Genomic DNA, 21,916 nt, shown 5'->3' on the forward strand with positions numbered 1-21,916 from the left:
ATTTTTTAATTTTTGGCGTTAATTTTATATTTTTTTCATATTTTTTATTAATCAATTACTCATTTTCGGGATTTTTAAAAAAAAAATTAGAAAAGTGTTTAAATTGAATTTAAGGTTACTATATTTATTTGTGAATTTTCGACGTTAATTTTATATTTTTTTTCATATTTTTCCTTTTTTTATTAATCAATTACTCATTTTTTGGATTTATCAAAAAAGTAAAATTAAACAAAATTATTAAAAATGGGTCGGATAACGTATTTAAAAGGAGCTGATTTATGGGTTGGATTAGGTGTTTATGAGTCCGAATATCTTTCCATTTTCATATAAATGTCATGTGGTAAGGTAAAAATGACATCACAATTTCATGTGAAATTTAAAGAAATAAAAAATAAGTTGAATATGTCCAACATGACAACTAACGTACATAAAAACATATTTGGACCAAAAGTTGGACAGTAATAACATAAGTAAACCAAATTTTAAACAGAAAATATATCTAATAGTTTAGAAACATATTTGACCCTTTAAAAAAAATAATAATATCGAAACCCTAAGCAAATTTATCTCTCAATTACCCAGCCCCTTCACCCGCCTCTCTTTCCCTCATCTCTTCTCCCCTCGCCCCGCTTTCCTCTTCTCCTCCTCCGAACGGATCACCGGCGAGCAGCAGCACCGGCGAAGACTCCTCTCTCTCGAACTCTCGTCTTCCTCTTCTCCTCTTTCCTCGACCCCTCTCTCTTTTCCCCTCCTCTCTTCTTTCTTCCTCTATCCCCCTCCCATCTCTTCTCCACAGCGAACTCCAGGCCGCCAGCAGCTCCAACCAACGACAACAAGTCAGAATCTCGGCTAGAGGGCGATAGCAACAACACCAACTGCTCAAGCTGAGGCTCAAATTTCTGTGATTTTGTACCAAACGGATCTCCTCAGATCCGTCCAGGTTTGTTTTCCTTTTTATTATTACCTCATAATTTTCTTGACGATGTTCATAAGTTATCAACAGCTTGTTACCCCCTTTTTATTATTACCTCGTAATTTTTTTTTATTGATGTTCATCAGTCTTTAGGACCACCTAAAGGTTTTAGTTTTCTGACTTTGGGAGTTGCTGATTTCTGCAATGCCAATAATCCCTCAGTAAGAAGGAAAATGATGCATTAATTTGGGTTGCACTAATGGTTAGGTATCACTTAATAAATAAAATTGCAGCAGCCTTTACTAAAGAGTAAAAACTCCATACTATGTAATTAAAATCACGTTGAGGTGTTATTATTTCTATAGTTTTTGAGAAAATAAAGTAGATGGAAGATGTAACACTATTACTAGGAAAATTCGAAAGCATTAATGAAAGAAAAATAATAGAATGTAGGTAGGTGGTTTTACAATTTAATGTGATAGCTAAGTTCAATTAGTTAAGCATTTGTAGACATTAGATGAAGGGGAAGCTTTAGTACTTGAGATGAGAGGAAGAGTGTCTAGGTTAAACTACCAAAGGCAAGACAATGAATTAATATGGGCAATGCAATGCAAGTAGAGCTTCACATGGCATTGCGAAATCAATGATTAATTAATGCAACAGATCAAAAAGGTTGCGGTAGAGTGGTAAATACTATTCACTTCATTAGTAATTAGAGGCTCAAATTTGAGTACTTGGAATAAAGTTGTCACTGATAAAGAGTATTTTACCACCTAAACCAATATTGACATCCATCGAGTGGATCTTGCTATTAAAGAGTATTTTAATCCAAATTAGCTAGATGGGAAAACTAGTACCTGACATGGAGTTTAGGTTAACAGAATAATCTAAAAGAATCAAAAACTTGAAATGGTCTGAAATTTGCACTTTTGTACCGTACTATCATGTTGGGCTCCATAAACAACAAAATTTCAATTTCTGAAGCCACTGATCAGTTCAGTTGTACACTTGGTACTGTTTTTTTTCTTAAAATATTGACCCTTTTGTTATCATTTGACCATCCAAATTCAAATCTTATTATGTATTCAGTAATAAATCTTCTATAATGATCATCGTTATATTAAATGTGAGAATTATTTCCTTGCTTGTGTTATATTTTTATTATGAAAAATTGATTTTGTTTACCTTAATTAGTTTTTGTTTCCATTTAGTTGAAGTGTCTCAATATTAGCTAATCTAGAATGATAAGCACATAAAACTTGAATAAAGAAATCATTATTAACTGAGAGATTAGATAAAAAATTGTTGTGAAGGAAAAAAATAGAAACATATAGTACTAATTTTGAACTTCAAGTTTCAGCTCTAAAACCCTAAACCTCAAATTCCATCAAAATTCTGGAGAAGAAATGGCGTTCAGATCCAAGGAAATGATGAAAAAGATAGTGAAGAATATAGGTGGAGAGAAGAACTTGGCATCTGGAGTTAAAGAACGGCTTGAGAAATGCGTGCCAAATGCAAAAGTTGTCATGGGTCGTGCTCAGCGTGGCCTCTTCGCTGGCCGTCACATTCAGTTTGGCAATCGGGTCAGTGAGAAAGGTGGAAATACGTGAGTTTCTTCTTCTTAGTTTCATAATCAATTTTCTATTTCTAGACTAAATGTGAGATTTTGATATGTTCTGCTTTGTAGATTCTTTGATTTCCTTGCTCGGATGTTCTTCCGATTTTTTACTTTACATATTATTATTAGTTAGGTATGTTTAGGAATATCTCCATCCTCCCATTCCCCCAATTGAAAGAATTTTATTTGTTATTTGTTTTATAGTTGTCAATGGCATAGAGTGTTATGTGTTTCCAGAGCCCTGTGCTATGGAGTGACCCCACAGGTTAGGTGCAGCAGTGCTTCATTCTCAAACTTAGCAGTGTTTATCATACTCCATAAGCTAGTGTCATCCTGGTTGAATCACCTGAGACATTTCATTGACATACACATGTTATGTAAGGCTAAGACTTTTACCCCAAGCCCACCTAGTGATCTAGGGAGTGTGACTTTAGACCAGTTGACTAGGTGGATCTTCTTGTTGATGTTATTTCCATCCCAAAGAAAGTTCCTTCTTGTTCTGTCAAGTTGCTCCTGGATTTTGCTGCGATAGGATCAAATGCCATGAAATAAGTAGGGATGTTATCCAGTACACTATCAATAAGGGTTAGCCTGCCACTAAAAGATAGGTAGCTTCTTCCATGTTGCTAACATTCAGTACACTTTTCAACTACTGAATTCCAAAGCTCAGAAGATTCGTATTTTGCCAGTACTACATCCCATGATGCCAGCCAGTTCCATTTGGGATTATATTCACCGGGTAGATGATACTTTTGAGCATATTCATATGTAGGCCAGACATGCCTCAATAAACATCAGGGCAAGATTCAGGTCAATGACTTGGGACTTCTCAGCTCCACAGGAGATAAGTGTATCATCAGCAAACAAGAGATGAGAAATGGAGATAGTAATATACCCTGCAGCTACACATTGTGAATCCTTCAAACCATTATAATTGTTCAGCTTTGTCAAGTACATTACTAAGACCTTCCATGGCCAGTTGAGAAAGAAGGTTCCCGGTGATCCCTCTTCTAGGGGAGAGTCCCACTAGACCTCTGTTAATAAGGGTTGAATAATGCACAGGGATAGTAATAAGATAGAGCCAACTTACTTTGTCAGAGGCTCTTTCAACATCAAACTTTAGTAGGAGCCCATTTCCACCCGACTTTATCTTCCAGTCTATAAGCTTCATTTGCTATGAGGCAGCATCAGTATGGGTCTTTCTTTAATGAATGCATTCTGGTGGCGTAAAGACTTACGGGTTTGTAGTTTCTAAGTTCCGTAGCTCCTTTTATTTTAGGAATTAGAACATGGTGGTGAAAGTGATTGGGAGCAGCCAATATGGCATGCTTAATGGTGTCCCATGCTTTCTGGTAGAAGGCCATTGTGAATCCATCAAGATCTGGACTTTGTCAGGAGCACATGAGCCAATGGCATCTCTCACTTCCTCCTTAGTGAAAGCAACTTCCAGACCTCCCTTTTTCAATTGATAAACATCCCAAGCCTTAAATTTTTTTTGTAGGCCTCCAATTTTCATCCTCGGGTAAAGTTCTGATAGAAGGCCAGTATTCTTTGATATGTTGTTTATCCTCAATAACTGTGTCTGCATCCTTCAATCTTTCGATGCAGTTATATCTCCTGTAGGATTTGGAAACACTTTGGAAAAACATAGTGTTTCTACCTCCTTCCTTAAACCACAAACATCTAAATTTTTGTCTCCAAGAAACCTCCTCTACCTTTGCCAGCTGTTGGACTTCGGTTTTCAAGTTCATCATGTTAATTTTCTCAATTTAATTTGGTATTTATAGTTGTTTGCTCTAGAATCAGCAGAGGCTCCAAAGCATTATTTTTCTTATTTCTACTTAACAAAGACTTATCTGTTTCATATAAAAATATCCTCCTTCTGATGTTAAGAGTTTTTTTTAAAAAATACAAAAGCATTAGGGCTAAGTGATAAAATGTGAAGCAAGGCAGAACTAAACAACAACAATCAAACAGCTGACTGACCGATGACTACAGCAGATATACTGAACAATATTCTAAGGGCTGCGAGTGATCCTTTAGCTAGCTAAAAGAAGTGTCCATCAATGCTTTGGTTTGATAGACGTTCCAATCAATGCAAAATCTAGAATACCGTCGTCTGTCCAGATGATATAAGGTGACTTTGCTAATATAGGAGATGCAGCACAAGGGGAAAAAGATTCACAAGCCCGATTTTCCTCGTATCTACAAATATGATCATAAAAAATCAGTTCGGGCATCTCTTCCACTTCGACATAATGCTTCTTTGGGCTTTCTGGATGATATGCTGATGACTTTGACTTCATTTGATGGTTGAAGTGCATGTGGAGATTCTCCAATTTGCACTGGGATATCATCGTGATCTAATCCAACTTCCTTTAGAAAACAACTCATGTCCATGGCCTTTCCCTGTGCTTTGTCCCAATTTTGATGATTATGGAGAAATTCCTCTTCTGCAACGAATGGCTATTTGCTTGAGTTTGTAAGATCAGCTAGTGCTTTCCTGCCATTCTTTTTCTCCAGAGCTTCAGAATAGTTATCTTTTCTTCCTGCACCAAATTTGTTTCTAGAGGTAAATACGATCTTTCCCAATAGAATTCAAATTCGCAGAAATATTCTTCTTTGATGCTTGTACGGCAGAAGGCTTTGCCGAGTTTGAGATATCAATTATCAACTAAGTGCTTTTCTTCTACCTATCCCTCCCCACTTAATTCAGATGTAATTGCCTGTAGTTGCTTGAAACTTTTAGTTGGCTTGCAAATGCTGGTATTTGTAGTCTGCTGCCTTTGGATTGTAGTTATTTCTAGCTCCCCAAAGATAGAAAAGGTAAGTTCATATTTTTAACTGCAGTGTGTCATATGTAGTGAATCATAATAAACTGTCATTCTTTACTTCCCCCAAAAAATAAATTGTGATTTGTTTATTTGAACAGGTCTAGGAGGACTTGGAAGCCTAATGTGCAAGAGAAACGGCTTTTCAGCTACATCCTAGATCGCCAAATTCGTGTGAAGGTTACAACTCATGCCTTGCGATGTATTGACAAGGCAGGTGGTATTGATGAGTACCTGCTGAAGACACCTTACCATGAGATGGACACTGAATTAGGCCTGTTCTGGAAAGCTAAGATTGAGAAGTTGTACGAGGAGCTTGGGAAAATGGAGGTAGTTTTCTTTACACCCGAAGAAGAAACAAAACTTGAAGAGCAATTTAAGGAAGTGAAGTTGGAAGAAAGAGCAGCGCGTAGGGAAGCCAGAAGGAAGATGTATGGTTGGTCACCAAAATCCGAGGTAAAAGCAGATTCTGAAGGAACTGACGGAGAAGGAAGCTTACCAACTGATTTCCATGAAGGGATGGTCGCCAATGCTTGAAAACACAGAGCAAATGTTGTTGGCTTCCGGGCTTCTTTTGTTGGTCGTAGTGACTTTGTATTCCTGATATTTATTCATATCCATGAATTTTGCCTAGCATCTGCTTTAGTGTATGTTTTTCTGGATATATTGCCAGAATCCATGTTATCACACTGCACTAACCTTCCCCTTGTGCAGAGTGTGAGTCTAAGAAAGGCCATATTAAGCTTACCTTGCATTTCTCTCTACATTGCTTTCATGACTACCTATTAGAAATATCTTATCAAGATGCTTTACTGCACTAATTAATTTGTACATACAAATGATTAATCAAGTATTGTATAATAGAAGATAATTTTAGATTTACAAAATAGAAGATATTTGTATAGAGTCTAAAAACACAGATTGTTTCATCTCTGATTTGCTATCTACCTATGCACAAGTGCTGCCCCAGAAACACAATACTAGCACCTTCAATACTGTCGAAAAAACTTTCAGGCGGCACCATAATATTGCTTCTTGAACTCTTCTGTAAAGGATCTCTCCCTCCCTAAAGTATGTTCTTCTTAACAGTTGCTTTATGTTTGCGTATTCTGTTCCATTTACGTAGAGCAGACACATAGATAAATCAATAAACTAAATTTTACTTATCGATTAAAAGGGCTTGATCAAGACAAAGCAGACGTATATAGCGTATGCGGAACTTATCCCTAATAGTAACAAAAAAGAGGTTATTTCTTATATATTCTCGGCTTAAAAATTGTTCATATAATACACTCGACTTAGGAATAACAAAAAAAAAAAAGAATTCGTCGCCTGAGAGATTCGAACTCTCGCGGGGAAACCCCATGTACTTAGCAGGCACACGCCTTAACCACTCGGCCAAAGCGACTTTGTTATTTCGCTTAACCTTAAAAAAGTTATTTAATAAAATCTACTTTGAGGAACTTTTATGTTTGGAATTAACAAGCTTGTATGGTAGGTTAAATTCATTGTCGAGTAACTACGAAAAAGTCTCATTTTAATAACGGTCTTTATGATGTGATTACGTATTTAATTTGTTTTCTTAGTTTTTTCATTTTTGTCTTTACTTGTTATTTAGTAATTCTATTTTTTCTTTGACCTAATCTTTTATTTACCGTAGTTCTATTTTGTATCCCTTTTTTTTTAATATAGCTTTTTATCCTTTTGGTTATTAATGTGTGATATTATGTAACAAAAAAATTGTGCAATCATATAGAAGTATTTACGTGACAACATTTTTCAATAATATATTTCAATCTAAAAGTAATAATATTGCATGATACCAATTAAGTCATGGATCTATTGAAAATATGTGAACGTACACTTCCATACACCACATTCTCTCTAAAGCTCATTTATAATGTCAAACTGGATATATCTCTGTACTACTTATCATAAAACTGAAAAATATCAACAAGGTTAGTTAATACTCAATAGCTATATTATCAGATGGTTGATCAAATATAATTCAGTAAATAAGTATACATAAATTTCAAAACATATGTCGATATCTATTGATATAAATACTAAGTATGAGTGACTAAAAGCTCGTTAGAGAGAGGTTGAGAGTTAGAGACATATTTTGCAAAAGAAATTAACCAAACATCTTAGCAAAAAGTGTTATATAAGGAGAATCTTTAGTACCTCGGATATTCGATAATTGGTTACCTGAACTTCTACTTTTTTGGTGAGAATTCGATTTCTTACCTTATAATCTCCTCCACATTTCTCCATATAAAATAACTAATGTTATATTCATCTATGAACCAATCCAAGTAGAAGAGATATGGGCTTAGATGTACTAATGCTCCAAGTAGTCTTGGGCCCAGGTAATTGTGGGCCTTCTAAATCATGGGCTCAATATGGACTGTTGCATTTCAACACTTTCTGGGGATTGGGCCATGGAACTCTTACACTTTGTTTGGATCATTGTTACTCATTGTTTCATAATGTATTATATTGTAGGGAAAATTGTATATATTAGCAAACCAATAATCTAAAATAAATGGAGTAGCTAGGGTTTGATTTAATTATGCTCCATAGCAAACGTTAGCCAAAGTTTGCCAGGCGACTCTCTCCCAAAAATCTCGCTCGCCACTCTCCCAATCTCGCTCGCCACTGTAATGACCCAAAAGCTCCTCTTAGAATTTTGAATATTTATTTAACTTAAGTTAATTAATCGATAGTTTATGAGCTAAAGTGATAATTTATTTAAGACCCTATACCCTTTAGACTATATTTACTAAAATATGTGGGTAAAACCTATCACTTTTAGTACTTAATTAATTTAGAAAAGAAAAGGAAGAGGAGCAGAAAACTAACCTGCTTGCGGCGTGAACAGAGAAGGAAGGGACGAACTGCTTCACGAATTCTCGTAAGAAAAATTTCAATTGAAACTTTTCCTAATTTCTCATATGCTGCAGCATTAATTGCTTTGCATACAATCATTAATTGTTGTGCACATATATATATATATATTAATACTATATTAGAATTGAATTTGGGGTTTGGAGATTTGGAATAAGCTTTTGGCAGAAAAAAATTTATATATGTATTTAGCAATATTATATAGGTACTTATATATGTTTATAATAATAAGTAGTGATTGCCAAGTTGAACCTTAGTGATTAATTGTGATTAGTTGATTGATTTTATAATAGATAATTAGTGTGTATTGCTGAACAAAGATAAACAAAAGAAGAAAAAGACAAAACAATTGTCACAAATGTTGTAACGTGAATGGAAATTAATGGGTTGTTTAATGTGGATTCTGGAAGAAAAAAAAATTGAATTGGAATGGGAATACAGATTAAGGGGAAATGGGTTTATTAGCATAAAATATATTATAAAGTGGTAGTTAATCATTTTTTTTTATCAGATTCTTCTTATAATTATAACATTATATTTCAAGTTTTGTTTTATTGAAATGAGTAGTTAAATATTAGGTGTATTGTATTTTATGAATATTATTAATATTAGGTTATTGAATGAAGACTTACCTAAGCTTGAAACTTGGATAAATATGAAAGTTGACATCTAGCTAGTTGACATCAATATTAGGAATTTAATTCTAGATTTGAGTGAGTTTTTGGGTTTAGGTTAGACCTGTAGTAACATGAGTTTTGTTATTTCTGAATTTTTATTGTGATTATTAATGTGAATAGATTGCCTTGAGTTGGAAGCACAACGAAAAGGAAAGGCTCAAGTCTCATAGTGACTGTTCAACTATTTGAGGCAAGTGGATTTCTAAACCCTTGTCAAGCGTATGAAATTCGTGTATTTCCTTGTGTGGTGTTGAGAATGACTTGGAGACTCGTTGCTTATTTGTTGGTGTTATATTCCTTGTTGTGAATTGTGCTTTGTTATCAAAATGGTTATCTCCTCATTTTCATTTGAGCATGTCATTTGCACTTTATCTAAGACATGGTTGTGGTAAGAGAATGTGCCATTTCGAGGGTCGTATCGCACGCCGCGATAGATATTATATTTCGAGGGACGTATCGCGCGCCGCGATGGTTACTATTATCGAGGGTCGTGTCGTGCGCCGCGACAGATGCATGGACAGATATGTCCCCCATGGGTCCCAGACTGAGAGACAGCGGGTGTGTATCGTTAGGGAAGACATGCATCACTATACTAGACATTGCATCTCATGGCATTACACCTTTTTGTTATTGATGAACTTGAATACGTAGTTTGCTGATCGTGATAGTGTTCCTCTAGGAAAATTGTGACTGTTGAATATTGAACTGTTATTGAGAATATGTAAGCTAATAGAGTGTGGTTATTGAGTTGTGTGTTTGGTAAACTGTGAGTTGTTTGTAGTGTGGAGGTTCAAATAGGGTGTAAGGGGTACCCGTATTTTGTTCACTTAACTTGTGTTTAGAGGTTTGCTTGTTGGGTACCGCGTGGTTTGGTACTCATCCCTTGCTTCTACAAATTTTTGTAGGTTACGAGCCCGGATCTTCGTGATACTTGTCATTCTTTTCGTTTCCGAGGCATCTTGTGGAGGGTTGTGAGGTAGCTGCTTGTCATCTCAGCGAACTTTCCTACTCCAGTTTATGACTTTGTTTTTACTTGAAAGACAACTTCATTTTAGACTTCTATTTTATTTCAATTCTAATATTTATATTAGAGGCTTGTGCACGTGACAACCTGGTTTTGGGAATTGAATTAATATGACTTGGTTTCATAATAGAAATTGTTGTTGGATTGTCATTTACTTCCGCACTTTGTTAGATATTGGGTTTAAGCTGACTTGTCTTGGTGGGATTAGACGAGTGCCATCACACCCATATTTTGGGTCGTGACAGCCACTCTCCCATTCTCGCTCGCCTCTCTCGCTTTATACACAGAAGTGTATAATTTCTGTTTTGTATAAAGCGAGAGAAAATTGTATATACACGTGCAAAAACATATATCTTCGTGTTAAACACTTAAATATACAATTTACAAACATTTTACTTCAATTCAATTGTAGACAAATGCAAATTTTATACAAATATTGCAGAGAAAAAGGCCAACGAATTATACAATTGCGAATTATACAATTGCTGTGAAATACAATTTTCTCTAGCTTTATACAACAGAAGTGTATATATTATGTTTCTGTTTTTGTATAAAGCGAGAGAAAAACATATATCTTCTTGCTATACACTTATAGTTATGCAATATACATACATTTTAATTCGATTCAATTGTATGCAAAGCAAATTTTATAAAAATATTGCAGCGAAATAGGCAGCGAATTATACAATTGCAGTGAAATAGGATAGCGAATTATACAATTGCAGCGAAATAGGCCAGGGAATTATATAATTTAGGCCAGCGAATTATACAATTGTATATGTATAGCGAATTATACAGTTTTATGTTTGCTATGGAGCGCAATTATGCAAACTTTGCTATAGCATACAAATATGAATTTTTTGTTTGCTATATGCGAAAGTTGCCCTATATTGTATTGTACTCTATTGTACTGTATTGTATGGTAGATACAATATTTGGCTAGATTGTATTGTTTGTTGTTGTTTAGTAACATTTTAATTGTTTGGTTTGATTGTATCATACTGCATTATAATTTTGTAAATTACTTAAACATCCTTAATTATTTTAGGGTAGGAGGTTTGACAAGATTTAAATAATTAAGGTAAAGGATAAAATAATATTTTGAAATATTATGTAAAGATATAATTGAAAAAAGAAATTAAGTAACAATGGGAACACACCAAATTGGTTGTTCCATAAAATAGGGGTTTCTAACAACGAAATTTAACAATACAGTATAATACATTTTAAGTAACAATCAAAACAAATATTGTAGGTATAGTAACAATACAATACAATACAATGGATATGGATAACAATGATTCAAACATAGTGTTAGCTTTGGTTTTCTTTCTCCTTGTTTGTCTTTGTTCTTGTATGATAATATTTTTCAAACTAATAAAAATTGAAGTATAATATTTTAAAGAAGTCATTAATCTTGAATTTTGAATATGAAAATTAAATTCAAATCAAATGAGTATTGTTTGAATAGCTTGAAAATCATGAGAAATCGTTAATATTATAAAATAGATTTGTTTATGTTTTAGAAATTTTATGATTGTGACTTATTTCTTATGATTTTATGATACAAGAAACTCGTATTACAAATTTAATCTTAATTGAGGTAGATTTGAGGATTAAATAGTGTGTTAGATTGTTTAAGTTGAGAAATGATGGTTAATTTTCGGTTTTTTATTTACATAAAAAAAAAATAACCAAAATGCGTAGAAAGTATATATACACCAACTATACAATATAGGCTACAACTTGTCAAAAATCATAAAAAAATATACACTGATTATATAATATAGCTCACTTATACATAAATTATATGCTAAGTATACATTGCAATACATTAAAAAAAAATGAATGTAAGTTAACTATATTTTATACTTTATGATCATAGATTTGTATTATCAGATTTGATCTTCCAGATGATTATTACCTTCCTTGATGTATAAATAATCTACATAGCTAATGCAACATTAGGTTCACACAGTATTAAATAGTTACAAACATAAATTATGCAGAAATAGAATTTGAAAAAAAAGATATTACAATTAAAAAAAAAGATAAAAGTACTTAAATGATCTTTAAGAAGATATAGTATCATTATTGACTAAAAAATAACAATATCTACATTTAGCAATGTGAATCATTACCCTAGCTTTTCTTTTTTCTCCTGATAATAATGACAATATATATTTAGTGAAATTTGTATAAATAAAGTTTGTATACAATAAAGTTAGTAGATAGAGTTAATTTTTTTTTGGAGGATTTTCGATTCAAATATCATATACCAAAGTTGGTACGAAAAAGGAAAAATAACAGTGAAAAAAGCAAATCAAATAATAACGGAACAATAACAATTACAAAATGATGCGAACAACAAATGATGATAGAAATCAAAAGCAAGACATAAAAATAAGGTCACTAAACTCATCGAAAAGCAAGACAACACTCCAAACTTATTAATTTTCTATTTTGATACGCAACGTTCACGCCTTCCGATCGAAAATCATTTCCTTAATAATATAAAGTTAGATCATACCCCATCAAATCACATCTCTCTTTCTCCTTGAGTGCTATTAGATATATTAAGATGAACATAAGTTCCTTGATACCTTTAACTTAAAAGTAACTACTCCTCCCTTCCAAATTATCTATAATGATTTTATCTTAACATATTTATTATTTTAATTTTTTAGAAGTTTTAAACAAAAATAGTTATTTATGTAATTTTAATTATAAGTAAGAATAACTTAGTCAACATTCTTCCTAACTAATATTTTTTAAGAAGCTGATGATAAAAAGAAAAAAATACGATAAATAACTTGAGACGATGAATAACTTATTTATAAAAACCAGACATTAAATACGGAGGTTTAGAGTATTAATGATTTTCATAAAATAAAAATAGATACAATGCAACTTCCCAAAAATGGTCCTATATGTAAGTGATTAGGCAATTAGAGCATGCCAATTTTAGGTTCTTTAATTAGTGAGCCCAACATTATAGACCCTAAGTAATATATCTATCTACCCCTCCCTTTTCTATTCAATTCAAATATATATAATCTATATACGTTATGTATATTTTATAAACTAATTGATCGAAGTATTTGAGAGTCATAATTATCTATTCATTTATTTGTCTAATATTAATGCTTTGATTGTGTGTGGTTGTTCTTTGGACAAATATATTGGCATTAATCATAGCAAGATTGATCCAAGTATGTGGCCCCCATCCATTCGGAAAAAAAAATCTCTAAAAATTATAGATTTTAAAGTTAAAATTTGAATTTATATTGAAAAAAATAATTTTAAAAAAGAAATTTGGTTATTATATAATTACGATTGATAAAGATATTGTTATTGAGAATTCTGACTCTCTATATATATGTAATTTTAATTAAATTTTTTTTTCTTCCTTTTTACCATGTATGAGCTGCCACTAATTAATTACTACTAATTAAGCCTTTAATCTTTGGTCAGCATTTTGCATGATAAGAGTAAAGAGTTGTCCAAAACAAGAATATTAATTTCTTTCACCCTTCCAACTTAATGCAATATAATAATAATTATAATTATTAATTATAAATGATCATGTCATTTTCAATTATTAAAATCTCTGGTACTTATTATGTTTCTCATCAAGACAAATGGAAATACATTTAATTTGTCTATTTCAGTAGCTGAGTAAATTAAATTATGCTTATCATTCATTCATTGAGCGAGATAATTTTAATTTTTAACTAAAGATTTCGAATTATATGAGAGTATTTTTATTTTTATTGCATCTTGTAAAAAAATTGAAAAGTATATGATGTTTTAATTATTTATTTTCAGTTTTTAATAGTCGTGTCTTGAATATTCTAATAGCTGAATTGATTGACTATCTAAACTTTTATTTTATTGGTGAGAATTTGTTTCTGATTATAATCTCATTCTCTATTTCCTTTTTTCTTGCTTTAATTTTTTTTAAAAATAATAATAATTGTTGTATCTTCCCTTATATAATAAAATAATAATAGGACTTAAATAAATAGATCTAATTTTTCCCATCCACACTTATCAATAAGACCAAATATTTTTCTAATTCCACCCCCCTTTTAATTTACATCATAAATTTGGCATTTTTTGGCACAAATTACAACCTTTTTTTTTCCTAAGTCCTTTGCCGACATAATCTTATACTTTCACTTTTAATTTATATATTACACTTTTCTTTTAATTTTATTTCAGAGTTACTGTTATTTTTATTTTTTTAATTTTATTATTAACAAGAGAGTAATTTATAGTTATTATATAAATAAATACAATAACACTTTGTTTGGATTATTGTTACCCATTGTTTCATAATGTATTGTATTGTATTATACTTTGTTGTATTGTATTGTATGATAGATACAATGTTTGGCTAGATTGTATTGTTGTTTGTTGCTTAATAACATTTTAATTGTTTGGCTTGATTGTATCATTACTGTATTGTAATTTTTTAAATTTACTAAAATATCCTTAATTATTCTAAGTTCGGAAGTTTGATTAAATTTAAATAATTATGGTAAAGGGTAAAATAGTATTTTGAATATTATGAAAAGATATAATTGAAAAACGAAATTAAGTAACAAATTAGGAACACATCAAGTTGATTGTTCCATAAAATAGGGATATTCATTGTTACGTAACAAACAAAATTTAACAATATAGTACAATACATTTTAAGTAACAATCAAAACAAAAGTTGTAGGTATAGTAACTATACAATACAATACAATAAATAATAATGATCTAAACGTAGTGTAAGCATTTTAACTCAACTTCTAAATTTCAAAAAACTATATTTTTTTTCAAAGTATTTGATTAAGTATTATATAACATAAATTTGTAGGAGAGGGTAACAAAAGGCCACGATACACGATGCATGTACTTGGGGGTGTAGTTACTATCTCTTTATCGAAGAATTATAATGTTTAATTAGTTAAAAATTTTCTTTTTACGTATATACATTACATATTAATACATATTAATATATATTTAACTTTTTTATGAATTTACTTTCTTATATTTTGACTCTTCCTTAATGAAAAATTTCAGTTTGGTCACTCCCTTACTCCATTTGTGTTTGTCCATTATATTAAAATTTATTCTTATATTTCTTATTTTATAAAGAATATATCAAATTAAATATAAACAAGTAAAAATAGACAGAAGAAATAGTACGAGAAGGAATGGGAAAAACCCATGTGACTAATAGCCTTTGTGTACATTTATATATATAGATAGATAGACTTTATAGATATAGGGTTTGTATATGATAATACATCCTTGAAATTTGATTTTCTATGTGAAGTGGTATTCTTTATTAATGGACCATTTGTTTGCTCCAAGAACACTCATATTGCTAGTGCAAATGAGGCTATTTTTGAAATGGATAATATTTTGATAAAGAGCGTTTACTTCTTTAAATGAAAATAGCTTCGATTCAAAGGAAATGAAATGTATAATATTTTAATAAGCAGCATTTATCTCTTTAATGAAAATTGATTTTGGTTTAAAGATTCGAAGAAAAATCAGTTTCGTCTGCTAATTTATATTTTTTAAAAATTATTTTAAGAAAAAATAACGAACGTTCATCAATTTTTTCTGCCTTTAGTACACCCCATTCCACCCTCATAGCCCCCATCCCCACCCCTATACCCCCACTCCCATAGCCCTCATCCCCACTCTCCTGCCTTCCACCCACCCCACCCCATAGTTTCCATCCTTAGACTCACTATTTTTGCTACCTAAATATAATGACGTTAACTCAAGTGTTGCTAAAAGAAATTTTTTTTTCTAAATATGTATTTTTAACGGCAATTGGTATTTTTTGTATATGTCTCTAAAGTCTTTATCGATATTAGTTCTAATAACACTTAACTAATTCCGGTAAAGACTTTAGCACTCTTTATTAATGTCATTATTTAATACCGCTAAATGTTATTTTTATTGTAGTGAAAGTATATCTTTTGTTATACAGCGTCTTTGCCTTAGATAAATATAAACTGTTTTCGAGTAATATTTTTTACTTACTTACTAAACACATAAAAGAAAAAATGAACTTTTCCATATCAATGCAGAGTAATTAATTCCTTGATGAATTTTCACAATTAAACCCATAGCTAAAACATAAAATAGACTCTTCAACCACCATATGCCTATTTTTTTGTTTTTTTTTGTAATCTTAAGCTTCTCCATATTTATTATCCAAACCAAAACTAGTCAAGGCATCCCCCCATCATGCATGAAAATGTGGACCAACAATATGGTGACTATGATTTTATCCAAAACAACCAAAATATTACACATGGATTTTGTAACTTGCTATTGCAACTAACCTTAATTATCACCCCTTTTCATGATATATCAGTATCAATATCTCATTTTGTTACCAACTCTTCAATACCCTCAATATGAAGCAGAGGGCCCTATTTTTATTGGACCTCTTCTGTTATATGTCTTGTTCAAGGACCATACCATTGTATACTAGTCCCTTAACTAAAACCTTATAAAAATCAGTTAGAAACATCTGTTTCAATTTGTCTATCTGGTTTTAACTTAATACGGAGTTTTAAATTTTTTTGAATCTTATGGTCTTAAATATATTGGAAGGGAATTACAAGGTAGGAATCGAATTTTAATTAATAAAGTGAAAGTTTAGGTAACAAACCAACTACGGTATTAAGACTCTCCTCTTAAAATGTCATGTAGAAAGTTAGAATAAAAGATTTGTCGATAAAGGAATGAAGCATTTTTTTTTAAAAAATGGACTAAAAAGAAAGTAACAGAAACAAATTGAAATGAAGGAATTATATGTTACCAGAGACGAATTCAATATCTGAAGTCACTAGGTTCAAAATATTATCTGTACATTTTTATAAAAAAATTCATGAGTTGAAAGCTGAGTATAAAAACGGTTGATGCTTTGTTTTTCGAAAAGAGTTTAAGTTTTATGCACTGACGTTTTAAAAACATGTTTACGCAATCATGTTACTTATCAAGTAGTTATTGGTAAAAAGGTTCAACCATAGACATTTATTAGCTAGTAACCTGATAATAATGATAACTGACTTGATTATTGTCAGTGTATATAACTTAAAATCCTTCGTAACGATTCAATTGTCTAGTACTAGCTGGTCCTGATCTAGCATCATTGTGGAAAATGTGACTGTCAATGCACTGTACATTTACAAGATGAATGAAATGACTTCATTGTCATCAGTTGTTAACAAGAAGTTGCTGCTGCAAATTAACTTAAAGATAGCATCCTTTTTCAACAATTGAATGATATCTGTAAATAGTTCACAGGAATCAAAAGTCTTTTTTATTTTCTTAAACACCGTGTCAAGTCGATCCGACAAAACGAAGAAGGTAATACATAAGGACAAGAAACACAGGATTACAATGCAGACTTAGTAAACATAAGAGAAGAAGAGCATATGCATATCTTAGAAGTAGTTACATCTTACAGTAAATAAGGAAATTTCTAACTTAAAGGGCACAAGGAGGGGAGTCGAGATATGTTTGTCATTTCTAGAGTAATTTACAGGGTGAAAAACAAAATTAGAGCACCCTTTCCCCATAACAAAAATTAAGAATTTCAGGTTAGCTTGTCCCAGTAATACGATATTATCATGTCCTAACGCGTAATAGTATGCTGCAAATCATCTTGAAATTTCTTGTGCTTGAGGGTAACCAAGTTGTTCCGTCTCCCAGTTCAACTTAGAAGCAACTCCTTCATGACAAGGAACATATTCCTGCAATCGCAAACAAAATGTGCATTTTTTCAACACAGAGTACGACTTCAAGAAGTATTCTAATGAAGAACAAGAATTGACTTTGAATATCGCCTTTTTCTCTTACCTCCAGTTTCTTGACTAGCTCCTTTGACGATGGTGCTGATACAATGATGTGGCGTGCATTTGGGCTGATGAAACCTTCCTCCACAGCTTTGTCGATAAATGACAACAATGAGTTGTAGTATCCATCCACATTCAGCAATCCTACCTGCAAAATGCATGTTACTTGTAGTTCTCAATTGTGAATGTTAAGCTAAAAACTCAAGTACAAGAACTACATAACGTCGATGATCCAAAAGTACGTTGAAAATAAATGATATACCGGCTTATCATGGATGCCTAGTTGCGCCCAGGTTATCACTTCAAGCAACTCCTCAAGAGTTCCATAACCACCTAGATATGAATGGAGACGATAGGGTTAGTGCTTAATTCTTCCGAAACTGTCTAATGACATGCTTAACTACGAAGATTTAATGATAATGTACCATGAAGTCCATGAAAACATAAAGCAAGAACAATAGAAGAATGATACAGGCCATGAATCTCACAATAATCCTCTGCATGGTTCTCAGGCTATATTACAAACACACCAGGTATAACTCAAGGAGTGGGGTCTAGGGAGGGTAGGAGGTACGCAAACCTTACCGCTACCTTTGTGGGGTAGAGATGTTGTTTCCGACAGACCCTCGGCTCAAAAGAATGGATGAAGTAGAATATATTAAAAAAGTACTAATCAGGAGTACAGTTGACAAGGTGTTTACTGTTTAATCAATAACAGTATTTTAATGTATTCTAAAGTTCTGTGACTTATTGAGATGCAACCAAAAGGAATAATATTGACTAGTTTGAATTTCTGAACCAACTGAAATCCTAAAGTGGAGTGAGCATGATAACTTGTTAGGTCCAGCAGCCAGTTGGCATTACCAATTTGGTGAAAGTATGACAGTTTTCTCCTTTACCTATCACCCCCCAATGGCTTTTAAATACATTAAAGGAAAAGAACAAATCACAGTAGTAGTTTCTCTCACAATGAATAATCCTAATTCCAGTGCAAGATTTTGATAGGTCAACAACTAAGGATTGAACTGTTGCTCCTTAAATCTACATTTTCTTTAACAAGCCCAATAAACACAACAAAAGCAATCGCTGACCAACGTTGCTCGGAACCTCAAAAGTAATGAATTTATGGAGAACCTGACACTGATGCGTCAGGTATTTATTCGAAATTCACGCAACATAGCCGCGTACCCCTAGCCTTCAACTAGATATATACATAATTTGAGCATAACTATTCTTTAAGGTAATCACTTGTATCCAAGAGTAAGAATATCAAGACTTGTTACAAATCATGAAAAACTCCAAATTTGTATTATTTGTCTCTTTTAAAAGGAAATACATACTAAGCCAAGAAAATGACAATCTGAACTATCAGAAAAACAAAAAGACAGTAGACATATAATGAATCTATTGCCTGAAATAGCAAATATTAAACAACTGATTGTTTTCTTTCTTTTAATTTATCCCAATTATTTTATACATAGGAATTTGTGTGTAAAAGTTAAAAACTTTGACTGTAAGGCTTAATACTAACCTGGCAAGGCAATAAAAGCATCAGAATGCTTAGCCATCTCTGCTTTTCTTTGATGCATACCTGCAACAGCCTTCACTTCTCCTACTGTTTCACCAGTTAACTGTGAAAAAAGAGTACCATACATCAGTAGAAAAAAGAAAATAAAAGATAAAATATTAGGAGGGAAAGACAAAGAATTTCTTGTAGTGTAGTAAATGTTGCTGCAGTGAAGCAATGATGAGTATTATTTCAGAAAAAGAAGACTTAATCCTGAAAATAGTCTATAGGGTCAGCAGTTGCAGAAGAAAGTAGCCTTATCCTTACCATACACAACCACCAGTTCAGGACATATATAAGATAGTCGGGTACACTAACGAGGGTCTATTATACGTAGTCTTACTCATGATATATGAGTTGCAGAAACACAAGAGCCAGAGACACAGAGTGAATAAAGCTTTGTATACAGAAGGAAAAAATGTCAGGAAACACATTATACTAGTGAAAAGCCAGACGTCAAAGTGTTACACCATGGTATTTTGATAAGGCAATCAAAGGACAAGAAAGAAAAAAAAAAGTTTCTTTACTCCTTCACAGTGCCCAGGAACTTGAGAAAAGAACACAGCATAGAACTTTGTAAATAGCATCTTTTGGTACATCTAATATTAAATTAGAACCAATAGTTTAAAGAGATTTAGAAATAAACTCAAAGTATCAACTTTTGAAACATGGATTATAAAAGATTAAAGAGTAGTATAATAGTTTTCTTGATCATAGCAGACATACCTCTCTAGGCATGAGTGTCTTGGGAATAACCCTGCAGACAGACAATAACATGACAAAAATTCAATTTTTATTGATAAAAAAAGAAACATTTGCACTAATTAACACAAGAGAGATACACTTTCATCCATCATGTTAGTGACAATTTTGGTTAGCATTTGGAAATATGATCTTTAAATATTTTCAAACCTTTTTCCAAGTAAAATGTGTCCAAACACAACTTCAAAAACTAAAACATTCAAGTTTCAACGTCAAAATCTATGGTCAAACGGGAGTTTAATTAGCATAGATTGATCTTTGTCCTCACCCAATAACATGGCGACCACCATCATGAACAGCTTGTGAAACCAAGCCCATAAGGCCTATGCTACCTCCTCCATAGACCAAATCAATATTCCTTGACACCTTCCATAAGACAAAACACCATAAAGTAATCACTTTTAAGTCTAAAAGCACATTTAGCTTGTTTAATGATTATAAAAAGAGAAAAAAGCCAAAAGGGTAAAAATGGATTATAAAACAAATGTACTTTTCAGTGCAGTCCTATACATATGAAGATGGTAAAAGAGCATAAATACAAAAATTGTACAAAGAAAGAAAAAGGGTCCCAAGAAGAATAAAAATCCTGTAGATGAAAGTAACTGTAAGTATAGAATACACAAAAATGTAAAAACAAAACTAGCACAAGAAGCTAAAAACTTTGTTGTATTTCCCATGTGTGAACAACAATCAAAGCAACTTGCAAAAAAGATTGAAACTTTCATGAGTGGTTACAGACACACTCAAACACACAAAAGAAACAGAGAGACTAACAGAAGGTGCATGTAACACAACATATTATCAAGAAAATTTGAACAAAAGGGGTTAACAAACCTAAAATTTGAAAACCAAAAAACCTGAATATCATCATCAAGACTCGTCCTTTACTTCAAAATAAACACCCCATTTTCATGGAAACCCCAAAAAGATACAATCTTCACACGATATAAGAGCTAAAAATCAAAAGGGGTTAAAGCTAAAATCAAGAAAAAGGTTTTAAAAAAAAGCCATTGTTGTTTACCAATTCTTTGCCAAGCTCAATAGCAGCATCTTGATAACTACTCTTCTTGCCTTGACTACTTCCACAAAACACACAAATCCTCTTAAATTTTGAACCCTTTACTGCAACACCACTCTCCCTCTCCATTTTTTTTTCTGCAAATTAGATGATAAAATAAGAATCTTGTATGTTATTATGCTGAAAAAGAGCAATATATATAGGCCCTTATACATATGTAGAGTTATACGTGTACCATATATTATATAGAAGAAAATTGTGTATACTTTTTTAGCTTGACCACACCACGTCACCAAAAACATAATTACATTTGTTTTATACTCAACCCTACCATTACTGGACCAATTTTACGGTCCTAAACACTTCGATCAACTAATTTTATAAAACGATATTTATGACAGGCATAAATTGTGTATTGATCAGGTTGATAAATTAGTTGATTATATAATATATATTTTTAAATTTTCCTTCTTTTATTATATATTACAAAATAAAAAATGAACATAAAGTTTTTTTAAGAAACAAATATGTTATTCTTTTATTTTAAAAAAAGAGAGAGAGATTATCATATAGTAAAATTTATATATAATGTTTAATTAATCATGAGGTATAGGATTTCAATGTTATGTCAATCTTGAATATTCTCGTAGGGTACATGTACAAACGTGTTATAAATATATAGTAACGCAAAAATAAAACAGATGGGGTACAGTTCCTCT

General features: G+C 32.0%; 2 protein-coding genes and 1 non-coding gene across 3 annotated transcripts; 1 reads left to right on the forward strand and 2 right to left on the reverse strand.

The window, feature by feature from the left end:
* The first annotated feature begins 559 nt into the window (after positions 1 to 559).
* On the forward strand, positions 560 to 6,183 carry LOC107002469 (54S ribosomal protein L24, mitochondrial-like). The gene is made up of 3 exons (XM_015200507.2): positions 560 to 940; positions 2,274 to 2,519; positions 5,464 to 6,183. The coding sequence occupies exons 2-3, from the start codon at positions 2,320 to 2,322 to the stop codon at positions 5,897 to 5,899; spliced, it is 636 nt and encodes a 211-aa protein (XP_015055993.1). The 5' UTR covers positions 560 to 940; positions 2,274 to 2,319; the 3' UTR covers positions 5,900 to 6,183.
* A 505-nt stretch (positions 6,184 to 6,688) lies between these two features.
* TRNAS-GCU lies at positions 6,689 to 6,770 on the reverse strand. The gene has a single exon. It is a non-coding gene; the product is annotated as a tRNA-Ser (tRNA).
* Positions 6,771 to 17,499: 10,729 nt separating this feature from the next.
* LOC107032172 (cytokinin riboside 5'-monophosphate phosphoribohydrolase LOG3) lies at positions 17,500 to 21,415 on the reverse strand. The gene is made up of 7 exons (XM_015233753.2): positions 21,201 to 21,415; positions 20,448 to 20,545; positions 20,144 to 20,174; positions 19,382 to 19,481; positions 18,113 to 18,183; positions 17,855 to 17,998; positions 17,500 to 17,748 (listed from the first exon to the last, which is right to left on the reverse strand). Exons 1-7 carry the CDS (start codon positions 21,324 to 21,326, stop codon positions 17,656 to 17,658), a joined length of 663 nt encoding a protein of 220 aa, XP_015089239.1. The 5' UTR covers positions 21,327 to 21,415; the 3' UTR covers positions 17,500 to 17,655.
* Positions 21,416 to 21,916: the final 501 nt, after the last annotated feature.

This window comes from Solanum pennellii, chromosome 10, assembly GCF_001406875.1.
Source record: "Solanum pennellii chromosome 10, SPENNV200".
NCBI lineage: Eukaryota > Viridiplantae > Streptophyta > Magnoliopsida > Solanales > Solanaceae > Solanum > Solanum pennellii.